The sequence below is a fragment of the Macrobrachium rosenbergii genome, chromosome 12 (genome assembly GCF_040412425.1).
Source record: "Macrobrachium rosenbergii isolate ZJJX-2024 chromosome 12, ASM4041242v1, whole genome shotgun sequence".
Lineage (NCBI taxonomy): Eukaryota > Metazoa > Arthropoda > Malacostraca > Decapoda > Palaemonidae > Macrobrachium > Macrobrachium rosenbergii.
In genome coordinates this window covers 66,087,135-66,101,011 of record NC_089752.1, presented here as the reverse complement: position 1 = coordinate 66,101,011, position 13,877 = coordinate 66,087,135, and the positions used below count along the sequence as shown (strand labels likewise).

The window sequence follows — 13,877 nt, the reverse complement described above, 5'->3', positions numbered from 1 at the left end:
TTAATAACCCAAAACATAAATCCAATCGTGTGTGCAGGGTATGTAAAATCCAATCGTGTGTGTAGGGTATGTACAAATGCACAAAATAGGGTATGTATGAATGCACAAACTCATTCGCTGGTATCGGACAACTTTCTACAGCTTGTTTTGGTTCGTGTTAGTATGCTTATGATTTTTATAATTTATATATTATGCTATTCTTATTTATATTTTTACTGCATTTTCTCATTTTTTTATTTCTACAACCCAAAACATAAACGCAATCATGTGCGTATGGTACCTACGAACGCACAAACTCATTTGCTGGTGTCAAGAGAACTTCCTACAGCTTGTTATGTTTCTTACTGTTATACTTATAATTTATTTCATTTATACTTTACGCTACTGTATTCTCATTTATATTTTTACTGTATTTTCTCATTTTTTATTTTTACACCCTATAAGATAAAAGGAATCGCGTGCGTAGGGTACGTACAAATGCACAAACGCATTTACCAGCATCGCAGAACTTGCTACAACTTATTTGTTTCATATTGTTACACTTAAGATTTTCTTTTTTAGATATTACACTACTCTCATTTATATTTTTACTGCATTTTAAAATTTTTTTACAACCCAAAGGATAAATGCAATCATGTGCGTAGGGTACGTACGTACATAAACACACAAGTAGCACCAACAAACAGTAGAGGTAGGCTGGTGTGGTGATGGGAAATTTTAAATTGAGCTAGCCGAAGTTATAGCTGGATTAGTGATGGAACCAGATTAACAACTGCCAGATTAGTAACTGACTTTTACTAATCCTTCAGGTTTACTGGAAGCATGAAGCTGCCCCACCAAATGTACTGTTTTTATCCTGAAACAATGTATCACAAACCCTTTCATCAAGGAGAGATCAGTCACTGGTCTCAAACCCCCGGATGCCTTCTACAACATGAGAAGTCAACTTTATAAATAAAAATCTGGGGACTGGCAGTCTTTGACTTCCACTTCAACCATAGCCGACATGGCCAGAGATTTTTGTGAATCTAAAAGGTATACAGTAAACCCCCCAGATTTGCATTCTCACAATTCGCGGACTCACGTACTTCTCTTTGAAACGTTATCTACCCATTACTTGCAGAAAATTCGCCCATTCGCGGTATTTTTCACTGAGAAATATACACTAAATACTGTATTTTCATCTCATTTTCATGACTAAATGCACTTTTTGTGATAAAACTATTAAAACACTCAGGTAATGCTCGAGTTACGATGATTCACCTTGCGATAATTTGATTTTGCAATGGGGTAAGCAATTAATACCGATACCACAATATTACCTGTAAAATATTTTTAAATTTCGTGCGGGCACAGGCAGCAGCGTAATTAAGCAGTGAGAGAGACCAAAATACAATAGACAACTTTTCCTCCATCTCTTTACCTCATCTTCTAGTTAAAAAGTAAAAGAGAATGATAAAAGTATTGTTAGTAACGTTATAATCTTGCGTAAATGCATACAGCCATAAACAACCGACCAAGAAACTGTTGTTTTGCTTATAACCGAATCGGATAACAACAGCCGTTTACCCAGTATTTCAACCATTGTAAGGTAATAAACAATTACCGTACGTTATGGCATAAATGACGTTAAATAGAATAGGACTGATATATTTTTACATTATACCCTTATTCGGTATGGATAAAAGATCGGCAAGGAAATATACTACTAAATTTAAGCTGCATGTTGTAGCTGAAGCTGAGGAAACAATATTCAAGCTGCTCCTGACTATACTGTAAATTATCGTGCATCGGCAACATGGATGAAACTCGATCATAATTAAAATGGGAGAGAAAGTATTTTAATCAAAACTACTGGGCACGAAAGAACACATTATTTTTACGGCGATAAACGATAAATATGTAAAGCTTGTATTATGATGAACTTAAGTGAAAATAGCAAACGGAATCAATAAAAACGCCCCCAAACGGCCATCATCATCTACTAACGAAAATAATAGATAAACTAATTTCACGAGACGTATTTTAGCTATATTTCGACTTCAAAACACTTTGTATAACGAAAAATAACCTTGCCCCATATAAATAAAGTATCTAGAGATACATTTACGCTAACTAGAAGCAAGAAAAGCGCTCTGAACTGAATTAAACACGGAGAAATAAATGCCACGTAAACATTTCCAAACCAAAATGTTGATCGTTATGATCGCAATTTATAATACAAAAGCAAGAATATATACAATATTATTGGATAAAAGTGAATTAAGGCATAACACTTTAAAAGATCCATGGAAAAGATGCATATTCGTTATGTTCACATCTGTATAATACGATATGTGAATATAGAGGAGAGTATAATGTGGCTATGCTACCGTGTATGTAAACAATATACCATACTGTAGGCTAAGCTAATTCTTGTTTGTTATTCAATTTCTCTTTCTATTGAATTATCATAATTTCACTTTGCATGAACCTCCAGAATTAGCTGATATTAATAATTACTATACCGTGTATGTAAAGAGTATATTTTATAGTGTAGGCTAGGCTACCATATTTGTATACATGGTACTGAATACCCAAGTGTAGGCTAGGCTATGTTCGAGATAGGTTTTGGTATTTCTCAAGTTTTTTCCAACAAACGATGGTTATTTTTGGAACCAAACCACATCATAAGTAGGATAATACCTGTATTAGCATTTTTAGTTTGTTCTGTGTGTGTTTGAACTATCAAAATAGGCAGTTCTAAGAGTTTTTAGAAGGGTTCTAAGTATTCGCTGGTTTTAGCTATTCGCAGGGGGGGAGGGTGTGGTATGCATCGCGGGGGGTTTCCTGTAGCTGGAGCTGTGTCATTGTTTCAAAAGGGGAGAATTATAGTCCCTGAACATAATCCTGTATCCACCCTGAAGGACTGATACTACCTATGGTTTGCTCCCTCTTCCTGCCACTTTACCCAATGATGAGACAGGCAACCCCCTATTTTGGCAATAGAAGGGGGATCACCAACCTTCTTCCAAATTCCTCTTCCTAGCTGCACCTGGGAGAGGAGATGAAAAGGACTGGGAAGCCTCCCTACCCTTCTTTGAGGAAAATAATTGGGCTTCATGCCTGGTTTTCATAAGAGCAGGCTTCTTCACAAACCCAGACCTCAGAAGCTTCACTGCATATGAATGTTTATCTGCAGCTGCCTTTGCCCCTGAACTGGTTTCAAGGTCTCTGCACAACTGAGCATAGAATCTTGGGAATCTGATCTCAACTCAACCATTGCCTCCACACTACAGTATTTCTCTGAAAGAACAGTGACAAGTCCAGCATCAAAGTGTTCCTCAGCGAGAGGCTACTCTTTTGAGAAACCTGCCTAAGCCTTTCCAAAGAACAAAGTTCTTCCACACGTTAACAAAGAATGTACTGACATTCCTCCCAACACCAGCAACATCCTGAAGATTGCCCTCTCATCCTGAGAAAAGGTACCTGTCATCACAAAGTCTGTCCATATGTCCAACAATAGGTCAAGCCATGAAAAGTCTGGAGAGATGCCATGGATAAGGAATTCATGGTTTTCACCTCTAAGGCAGATAATGGAACGCCTTCCTGATGAACTCTCTCCAGAGGGAGGTCATTTGCCAGTCTGTCAACTTGTGTGTCCAATTGCCTCCCTATACTGTTATACACATATGAGCACAATATTATCCAAAAAGTACTGCTCCAGTTAGGCTTGCAAGGGTTCTGGAGGAGAGGATTTGTCAGGGCCAATCAGATGCCCTAAGGAACAAGCTACATCTTCTTCAGGTAAAGAGGATGACTTTCCAGTATTCTGCTCCCTTGCTCTCTCTCGATTCCATAACAAACAGGTGAGCTTCTCACTAGAGAATCTACACAAGATCCAGCAAAGTTACTGTCCAAATGATGTTTGGCTCTAAACTTTGCCGAGACGGTCCCTACATTCAGTACTCAAGCTCATGTGAGAGGCTACTCTTTTGAGAAACCTGCCTAAATCTTTCCAAAGAACAAAGTTCTTCCACACGTTAACAAAGAATGTACTGACATTCCTCCCAACACCAGCAACATCCTGAAGACTGCCCTCTCGTTCAGAAAAGGTACCTGTCATCACAAAGTCTGTCAATGTGTCCAACAATAGGTCAAGCCATGAAAAGTCTGGAGAGGTGCCATGGATAAGGAATTCATGGTTTTCATCTATAAGGCAGATAATGGAACGCCTTCCTGATGAACTCTCTCCACAGGGAGGTCATTTGCCAGTCTGTCAATTTGTGTCTAATTGCCTCCCTATACTGTTATACACATATGAGCAATATTATCCAAAAAGTACTGCTCCAGTTAGGCTTGCAAGGGTTCTGGAGGAGAGGATTTGCCAGGGCCAATCAGATGCCCTAAGGAACAAGCTACATCATTTCCAGTATTCTACTCCCTTGCTCTCTCTCGATTCCATAACAAACTGGTGAGCTTCTCATTAGAGAATCTACACAAGATCCAGCAAAGTTACTGTCCAAATGATGTTTGGCTCTAAACTTTGCCGAGACCGTCCCTACATTCAGTACTTAAGCTCAGGGATGGTGCAGGGTAGTGAGCATGTGCAATGGCACTCCCATATGCCTAGCACCTAAGCACATGAGAAGTGGAAGGGATCAAAGGAGACCTCTTCCTCAAGTGAAAGGTCTAAGAATGTGCACGCTCCAAAGAATGTGCACACACCAAATTAGAAAACCAGAAAGGAATGTGGAGGGAGGGGTCTACCCCAATGTTAAAGTGTGTATAGTTTAGAGAAAGTGCACGATTAGGACAACTGGGTTGTGTGCCCTTCTACATGTCTCCTTGGAAGCAGGGGGAGAAGATTTGTCCCCTACAGCCATGTGCATCCAATACAAAGACCAAATATGATCTTGCCTAAGCAGGTAGTGCAACAGTACCTGCCCTGCCAGAGGCACGATGATCACACGCTGGTGGCCAAAAGCCCTGCTCTCCTCAGAGGAAAGTTCCTCATTGGATGGGTCGATATTGTACTCGGCTAGCACTCTCCTAGGCCTGCGTTCGATTCTCCGGCCGGACAATGAAGAATTAGAGGAATTTGTTTCTGGTGATAGAAATTCATTTCTCTCTATAATGTGGTTCGGATTCCACAATAAGCTGTAGGTCCTGTTGCTAGGTAACCAATTGGTTGTTAGCCACGTAAAATAAGTCTAATCCTTCAGGCCAGCCCTAGGAGAGCTGTTAATCAGCTCAGTGGTCTGGTTAAACTAAGGTATACCTAACTTTTTCTCCTCAGAGGAGGAACAGCATGCAAGAAGAATCTACCTGGACGTCTTGCATGAGGCCTTAGACTTCCCTTCTTCTTCTGCCTATCCAGTGGAAGAGTCTGTGGACGAGGAAGACAAAGACGACAAGCTCAACAAAGATGATGATGAGGATGAACGGCAAGAACTTTTCTTCCCTTTCCTCTCCTGAGTCTTGCCAATCTTCAATACCCTTTATGGGTTAAGGCCAGAACCAAAGAAGATGAAGTACTGACAGAAAGACCTGCTACGGGTAGGACTACTGCAACAGGAGAATGCCCTCTTGAGCAATATCTGAGGAAGCTGAGGCAGCCACGAGCACAGCAGCAGACATTATAAGAAAGGAAGGTGCCAAAGATAGCTCTTCCTCCTTCACCAGGTTGTCAACAGATGCTGATAATTACGGACAACCAGGAATGTTATGTGTAGGCCACATTTTTCGTAGGTACTCTAGAGATGATGTCTTCTTAACACATGGAACATACCTGGAACCAGATGACTTGGAAGGTGTGACAGTTGCTAATGATGCACCACTGCCAACAGCTACATTATCCTCCATGGAAAAAGCATGGCCAGACTTCTCTGGTTGAGTGCTATCCCTCTGAGGAGGGGTACACTACTAGCAGGCAGGGGATAGGAATAGAAAATGGAGAAAGAAAAGAACCAGAATGGTTTGGGGGCAGCAGTGGGGACGCATCCCCCCACCTTTCCGAGGAAGCCCACAAACTCTTCCTATCCTTCTTCTCCCTCTTAGCAAACTTCTCCCACCAAGAGGAAGACCAACCAGCGCATTCCTTACAAGAAAAGTAATTGTACAGGCCTTCCCCTTAGAAAAGGAACAATATTTGTGGGGGTCTACCCTCCTAGGAAACATAAAAACACCCACAAGGCTGTTCATGCCCCTTGCAATGGCACTGGTCATGGTTTTTCTTCATGCTGTAACAAAAGATCTGAACAAAGCAAGAAAAAAGGACTAATAAATGGCAATAATAAGGTAGCAATCTACTGTATTCAGCCAGCCACCAAAAAAGGGATGAGAGTGAGCACAACTCTTCTCAGTTGCAGAAGAAAAACTGAGTGGTGATGTATGTCAAATAAGGGGCGTTCCCTCGCTCACCCTACATTAACCACCAGTTAATAATATTGTTACCAAGTTCAGCAGCACTGAAGGATACTTCTATATAAAAAAGGCAATGGTCTGTATCTGTAGGAACAAGTGGTATTTTGCACTTTTGTACTTGAAACACAATTTCACATAAAAAATCAATAAAATTTTACTGCTTGAAAGGTTAAATGACATATATGTTGCAAGCCCACTGTATTTTAGATTGGCAGCATAAAGATGGTATCACCAACCTGTACAGTTTAAAAGGCAAACTGCATTACAACAAAGACAAAAACCTATACAGTTTAAAAGGCAAACTGCATTACAACAAAGACAAAAACCTAAAGTGTTCACAATACAAGTGTTAAAAAGATAAATAAAGAAAACCTCCATAATGAAATATGGCATTCAAAGGATGAAAAACTGATGGCTATCATTAAGGCTACAATGATTTTGATCCCTGAGAATAAGCAGTCAGTTAAGAGAGGTAGTAAAAATAAAGGTAACAGGGAACTGAGCAATCAGATTAAAATTAAGAAAGGGAACAAATAAGGATTTGGACCAGAAGGAAAGTCAGGCAAAAAGTGCCCAAGACAAAGGGTGAAAAATCATAAGATGTTTAACCCCACACAGGGAAAAAGGAAATAAATAATAATGATAAGAATAATAATAATAATAATAAAGGTAATAACATTAGAAATGAAATGCTGACACCAGCATACTCACCTGTAACACCTCCTGCTCTGCCTGGTGACATCTTTTCATCTGAGGTAAAACAAAGGATATTAAATTAGCAAAATCAAAGCCAGCATAAAAGTCCACTCCAGAAGATTATAAATTGACTATGCAAATAATCTGAGGATGAATCTACTGAATGCAGGGGACTACAAATAAAAAAAACAGAAATGGAAACTTTCAAAGATGAATCACTGCTGCATCCATCCTGTAATTAAAATAGGGCAAATTCTACCAGTTACTTGAGATAACCTTCAAGACTATCGTGAAGCACGTTGGTGAATCTGAATTTCTGTCACTCGCAGGAAAACTATATAACTTAAGACCTGGTCACATTGTTTATTTTCAATCTGAAAATTTTCTTAATCTAGAAAGGTAAAAAAAAAAAATTGGTTTCCTCTCGACCTTGAGACTGGATAATAACAAGTAACTTAAAAAAAAATACACCCATGAATTTTCTATCTGTCTACTGAAATAGGCAACTAGTTTGCCCTATTTCACTGCCAAAGAAAAACACTGAAAGGATTCAATAAACTCCACAGATATATGGAGGAGCAACACATATTTCAATAAAGGTGAGACATAGAGCTCCTGCATTAACTTTACTGCTGCAAAGATACAGCTTATGTATGAAACCAAAAATATCTGAACTTTGAAAACAGCCAAGCATCTCTCCTTTATCTAGTCGCTAATTACTGGGAAAAGAATAGCTTCCACTCAATGAACAAAATGTGAAAAATTAATAATTAAAATAAAACACTGAATAAATAAAAATGATAGCCATATAAAATAAGAATATTTCCAAGAAATACAAGTAAATAAAAAATTGCTCTAGGTATTCCAAATGCAACAGTACAGGATAAGACACTAAAGATGAGAGAAAGATGAGGAAAGAGAGAGATGGAGGTTATGAATTCTGCTCCCCTGAAAAATAAAACCAAGTTATTCAAGGCTATATGGAAGTTATCTATAATGATTATGATGATGATAAAGGGTACTGTAACCATCCTCAACAACTACTGCAGACATTCAAAAAGACGACTACTATAATGTAGTAATTATTTAGGCATCACATTAACAAGCAGCTCCTTTAATGAAACAAGTGGGATGATAGTTAAGTGGGGAAATTGAAAGGGTCCAAAAATTATAAATAGAAAAAAAATATCAGTTGGCAGATGGCGCCAAAAATCAACTCATACTACAAGCTTAAAATTCTGTAAAAGGTTTTTTGAATGGGACAGGTACAAGATTATCAGCCAAAAGGGTGCAAAGGAATTTAGCATAATTTCTCTTTCAATCATTGAAATATTAAAGAAAATCAAGATGTAAAAAGAAAGTTTAAATGTGACCACAACAATGTAGAAACAAACTGCCTGGAGGAACCTCAGTGCGTTGTTACTTAAACGCTTCACAATCTGCTTTGCCCTTCATCCAGACTTGAGCCACAACAATTCTGTTGAGAGATGATAGAGATGTGAGTGGGTACAAACCTTGGGAGCTACATGATCTTTGCCTCTTGTGGCTTCGGTCTGTGCTTTCCTCCCTCCCACGGCTGTTTACTCCAGTGCTCTGCGCAGGTATGGACGATGAGGGAGGGGGTGGTGGAGGCATCAGCAAGGATGCAGTCACATCCCTGGCCACCCTATGGTAATAAACAGGACACGGAAATTTATACAAGGTGGAGGTACAACCTCTTCCTTTAAGACATTCTTGGGTAAGTCTTAAAAATAAAAGTTTACAGCCCAAGACTCTTGGCCTCAGCTCTCTGAAAATAACTTTGAAAATGTAGACAGTGCATTCATCTCTGCACATATTATATAAATTTTTTTATAATAAAACAATATCTATAACTAATAACAGCCAGGTAAATTAAAATTAGGCATGTAGAAATGAGATCTCAAGTAGGGTTGTGTCAAGCTAAAAACAATCAATGAAACCCGACGATCAAACCCCACTGGATGTGTTGTTTGTAATATAATGAAAAAAGTAATGATGACATGGCATATGCAATAACAATGACCTCTAAAGATAGCCTGCTGCTTACTGATTAGGCAATAGCAACCAATCGCATCTTGAAGTCCCTATGTTGCAAGAAGCTATAGCAAACACAATGGTAAAGAAACAAAACTCTTTGTAGAGCTAAATTAAGAACAAAACTCCAAAGTTCCCCATGATGAGGGTGAAGTGCTAAGGGCAATTTGTTTCTGCAAAAGCAATGTCTGTCCAAATTAGTCCAAGGTGAGTGACAATCTGAAAAATACATCCCAATTAAAAACTTAAAATTATAGCTTTCAAACTGGATACAAAGTGAAAACCTGAAACTTTTCAAAAAGAATACTGATATGGTCCTTAATGTTGGATGACATTCAACATTTTCTTTTTTTAAATACTTGCCTTCCAACAATCTTTTTCCCTCAATTATTTCCTTATATCTCAAAAAACCACCAATACGAAGAGAAATTTATCTAATTTCTTAACCAATACTTCAGGTTACATTTCTCCACTGTATGGGAAAAGACTGAGAAAATGAAAACTGAGTGTTAACGCGGTGGATAAGATAATACAAAGAAATTCAGACAAAATATAAGAATAGTTACAAATTAAAAAATCCTATGTGATCATGATGGTCAGCCATATCTTAGGTTCATGCAGTTAGTTACAGTACTTCAAAATTTCAACATAAAAGCAAAACTGGAATTTAACAAGGGACAGAGAGCATAAGAAACAAGCTCATTCATGATATGAAAGAACTGACAAACACCTCTACTGTTAAAAATTTAATTAGGACATATCTTGGATACAACACACGGCAGAATACTGAAGAGGTTGGTTTTGATGTAACATCCCAAAATCTGCATATTTTAATACAGTATCTAGGTTTCCTCTCTTCACTACAGCAGCTAGCCTTAAATATATTTTCCTTCTTCCCTCCCAAAAATCCATGATTAATTTCTTTCCGTAACAGCATCCTGAATAAAAGTTCTCTGCCAATGCTTTTTCAGGTTGCCATTAGAACTAAAATGATTGGTAAAAATGCACAGATATTCAGACCAATTCCAATCTGTAGGAATTAAAAGCATAAACAAATCATGACTCATTGCACTTGATACCCGCCTTGGCATAAAATGGGAAAAACATCTGAATGAGTCACTATGTTACCCATTTAGTCAATACTTATGAATATAAAAGTGGTAATTTCCCAGAATGTACTATGAGTACAGAATTTCTAATCATTCTTGTTATTTACATATAAACCTCTTATTTACCTTCTATCTCAATCCCAGAAAACCAGAATAGCACTGCTGCTTTCAGCTTATACAAAAATAAAGCTAGTCTATTATTTAGTGATACTGCAACTCCTGCCCTAATATTACATTCACAGTCTGCACAAACTGAAACAGTAAACCACCTACAGGAAAATGAAAACTTAACAATATGTGTAGGACAAAGTGAGAACATGCCAGCTATTACAGCGCTTTTTTTCCTCATGGAAAGCAAAGCAGTCGTATAAAAACAGGTAAGTCTGAAAGACTTCATTCACTCTACAATACAGTCTACACTTTGTCTATTTGTTGGAATTCCAGTGTCATAATTGCCCATAAAATCTTAGAAGAACAAAAATAATTACTTTTAAGATTATACACATGTAACCACTACTGCTTACAATTTTGTCTATTCAAAAAATCACATGGCATTTGTCTGGACAGCAATAATACCACAAACAAAATTCTTTCAATATTAGATATGGAAAGAATTTTGTTTGTGGTATTACTGCTCAATACCTGCATACTTTCAAAATACAGGATTACTTTAACTTGGAGACCAATGCAACACCAACTTCCCAATAATATTTAAGGCTTCCAGATATCAGATATCAAAGAATATCAAAGAGATAATTTACAAACTTATTTCTTGCAATCATTAAAAGATTCACCATCCCAAAAACAGCAGTTACTCTTCAAGCAAAAGGATTAAGACAAATTATTCTTTCTCTAACCAGCTCCCTCATCATAAAAACTAAGCTGTAAAATAATTGAGGAACTTTAAACAAACTGACTGGTTTCTCATCTATTACCATTCTTCTTAAAACACAGTTTACTTGTTCCACCAATACAATATAGGCAGCAAATTTATTGCCCTGTCATTCATCTATTCTGTACCATGATGAGACTAATTAAAATGTAAAACTGATAAATTAATTACTAACGTGCGTGATAAAAATGGTTAAATATCAGTAGCTAATGATACAATCCTAGAGCACTCAAAAGATATTCAGCTTTCCTCCTCCTTACCCAACAAATTAGCATGTATTTTTGAAGGCTTGAAGAAAGTTGCATGACTTGACATGAATACTTATACAGTAATCTGATGTGACATATCTACTTCACACTGGTGGCAAGATATAAATTATAACCAAAACAAGACAGTATGACCAGAAATTACCATACTTCCCTGCGTTGAAGACCCTATCTTTTATTTATCCTAAAATAAATCTCATAAATTTACCTTGCGACCAAACGTTACATTTTTCATCAGCCTATCCTAACCCCTAGGGAAGGTCATCTTCACTAGGCAGTCATCAAAACTCCTGTATATGACCTCTGAATGAAGTAATCAGTTAAAATAGCAAACAAACTAAAGTACAGTATTATAAAAACAAAAAAATATGTAGTCGCAAAGACTCCTTCCAACATCGGCAGATTATGACAGATGAGTTCATGGACAAGTAGTAACATTTTTATATATCATCACCTGTATTTCTGCTCTTCTTCAACAACCCTGACTTTAAAGGACATTATTAGGTGGCAAAGTAAAACCACAGTATGGTTATAAGAGCTCACCATTAAATCATACTATAAGAAGAATATTGTAATCAAAGTGGAAATTTTGTAAAGCGTTTATGATAGTGCAGCTGCTGTTCGTCCTCCAAGGAGTTACTCTCATGGTCCCCCCCACAAAGGGCTCCATATGACAGATCAATCAGTCTCAAAGAATTCTCTCCTAGTTGGTCTTCAGCATGATGCATGTTGGCACAATGATAGAAAGTAATGACTCAAGACACCGACTATCTAGGTTCATTTCTTATCATTTATACATTGATGTGGCAACAGAGCATTTATACGTTGGCCATTTTCCCCATTACTTTCAAGTCTCTAGGGTGAGCATGCTCCACATTTCGCTTGCTTAATTTTGTTCCCAAGGTCTTATTTCAGTCACGATGGAGGAACTAAACTCAGAAGCAAGTTAAGAGCATAGGTTTGAGTCCAAATGGAAAATTTTAGATTTAAAATTTTTGGCTAGTAGCTTCATTTTGCAAAAAGTTGGGAGCTGGCAATTCCCCCACAAGAAGAGAAGTTGGGCCTGGTTTGCTAGTCTAAGGTACCATGCCATTTTCTCTTTTCTTGACTGACAAGTGATATTTAATTATATTGAAGTAAAAATATTAGACAATTCTGTTCTTGAAAATTATTGGTTTATGACCTTTCAATTTAGTATATATGTTGGGCTACTTACACTCTTGAATGGTTGTAGCCTAACTTCTCGTTTACGAAAGGTAGTAAAAGCCAGTTTGTCATTTGTAGTATACTTCATTATTGAACTAAGTGGTTTTTGTGATAAAGTTCCTAATTTATCCTTAATATCAAGGAACTTGTATCAAGTTATATGTTCTTCATTTGCAGATCTACTTTTATCAGGTGTTACTCCGCCAATAGTGGTGTCTCTTTCAGAAAATCCTTGTGACGGTTGCTTTTCCTACGTGATTGTTAAATTTTACATTTTCATAATACTGTAACGGGCTTTGGCAAAGAACACACGTACCTGGCACAATTTTCCTTAACATTCTTGTGCAGCCTACAGTTTCTGTGGCTTATGAGTAGACCCATAAACAAAATCATAATTCTACAGAAATTAGATTTATATTATACATTTTGCTTTGCCTTAATTGAGTGGTGTAACTTTTACATTATTTACTTTTAAGGGAGTTATGCAGTAATTACGAATATTTTAATATACAGTGGACCCCAACTTTTTTGAGCTTCACTTTTTTGCAAATTTTTGTGGAACATATCTCTCACTTCTACATGGGAACTTTCACTAATTTGCAAATTTTTCTATGGACCATATCTATAAAATTATCACTAATTTGCTTTTTTTCACAGATTTTTTTCATACAGCAATATTCACTAATTACTGTATTTTCATGTTATTTTCATGACTAAATACATTTTTTATGATAAAAAATGATTTACTAATTTTCCAATATTAATGTAAACAGAGCAAAATATCAATCAAATGTTAAAGTAAAATCCCTCAATACTGGTCCATTATCATCATAATATGTACAGTGCAAAAAAACATGTTCATGCCCCTCCCTCTCTCTCTCTCTCTCTCTCTCTCTCTCTCTCTCTCTCTCTCTCTCTCTCTCTCTCTCTCTCTCTCTCTCTCTCTCTCTTCATGACAACACGCCACGCTATTGGCTGAAGGAGTTGGAGGTACCCAATCACAAAGCTTGTAGCTCAATGCTTTGTGTGTACTGTCAACAGAGTGTGAGTTGTATTTTTGTTCTCTCTCTGAGATGAGAGAGAAAATTTTTATGCCTATGTAACATGTATCTTTTTTGTATGATAAATAATTGATTTACTAATTTTAAAATATTAATATTAACCCTTAAACGCCTACTGGACGTATCATACGTCGACTAAAATTGTCTGTTGGGTGCCAAGTGGACGTACCGTACGTCGACTACAAAA

At 37.2% G+C, this 13,877-nt stretch overlaps 1 protein-coding gene across 4 annotated transcripts in view; it reads right to left on the bottom strand.

Annotated features, from left to right (window-relative positions):
* Positions 1 to 13,877, bottom strand: part of LOC136843709 (uncharacterized) — a 323,506-nt gene that overhangs the window by 20,637 nt on the left and 288,992 nt on the right. For 3 of the 4 annotated variants that reach the window (XM_067112299.1, XM_067112297.1, XM_067112298.1), the window contains exons 11-12: positions 8,616 to 8,767; positions 7,117 to 7,155 (exon numbers count right to left, since the gene is read on the bottom strand). In XM_067112299.1, coding sequence (XP_066968400.1) covers positions 7,117 to 7,155; positions 8,616 to 8,767 — 191 coding nt within the window. The remainder of the gene's footprint in view (positions 1 to 7,116; positions 7,156 to 8,615; positions 8,768 to 13,877) is intronic. The other variant, XM_067112300.1, reaches the window with a different exon arrangement.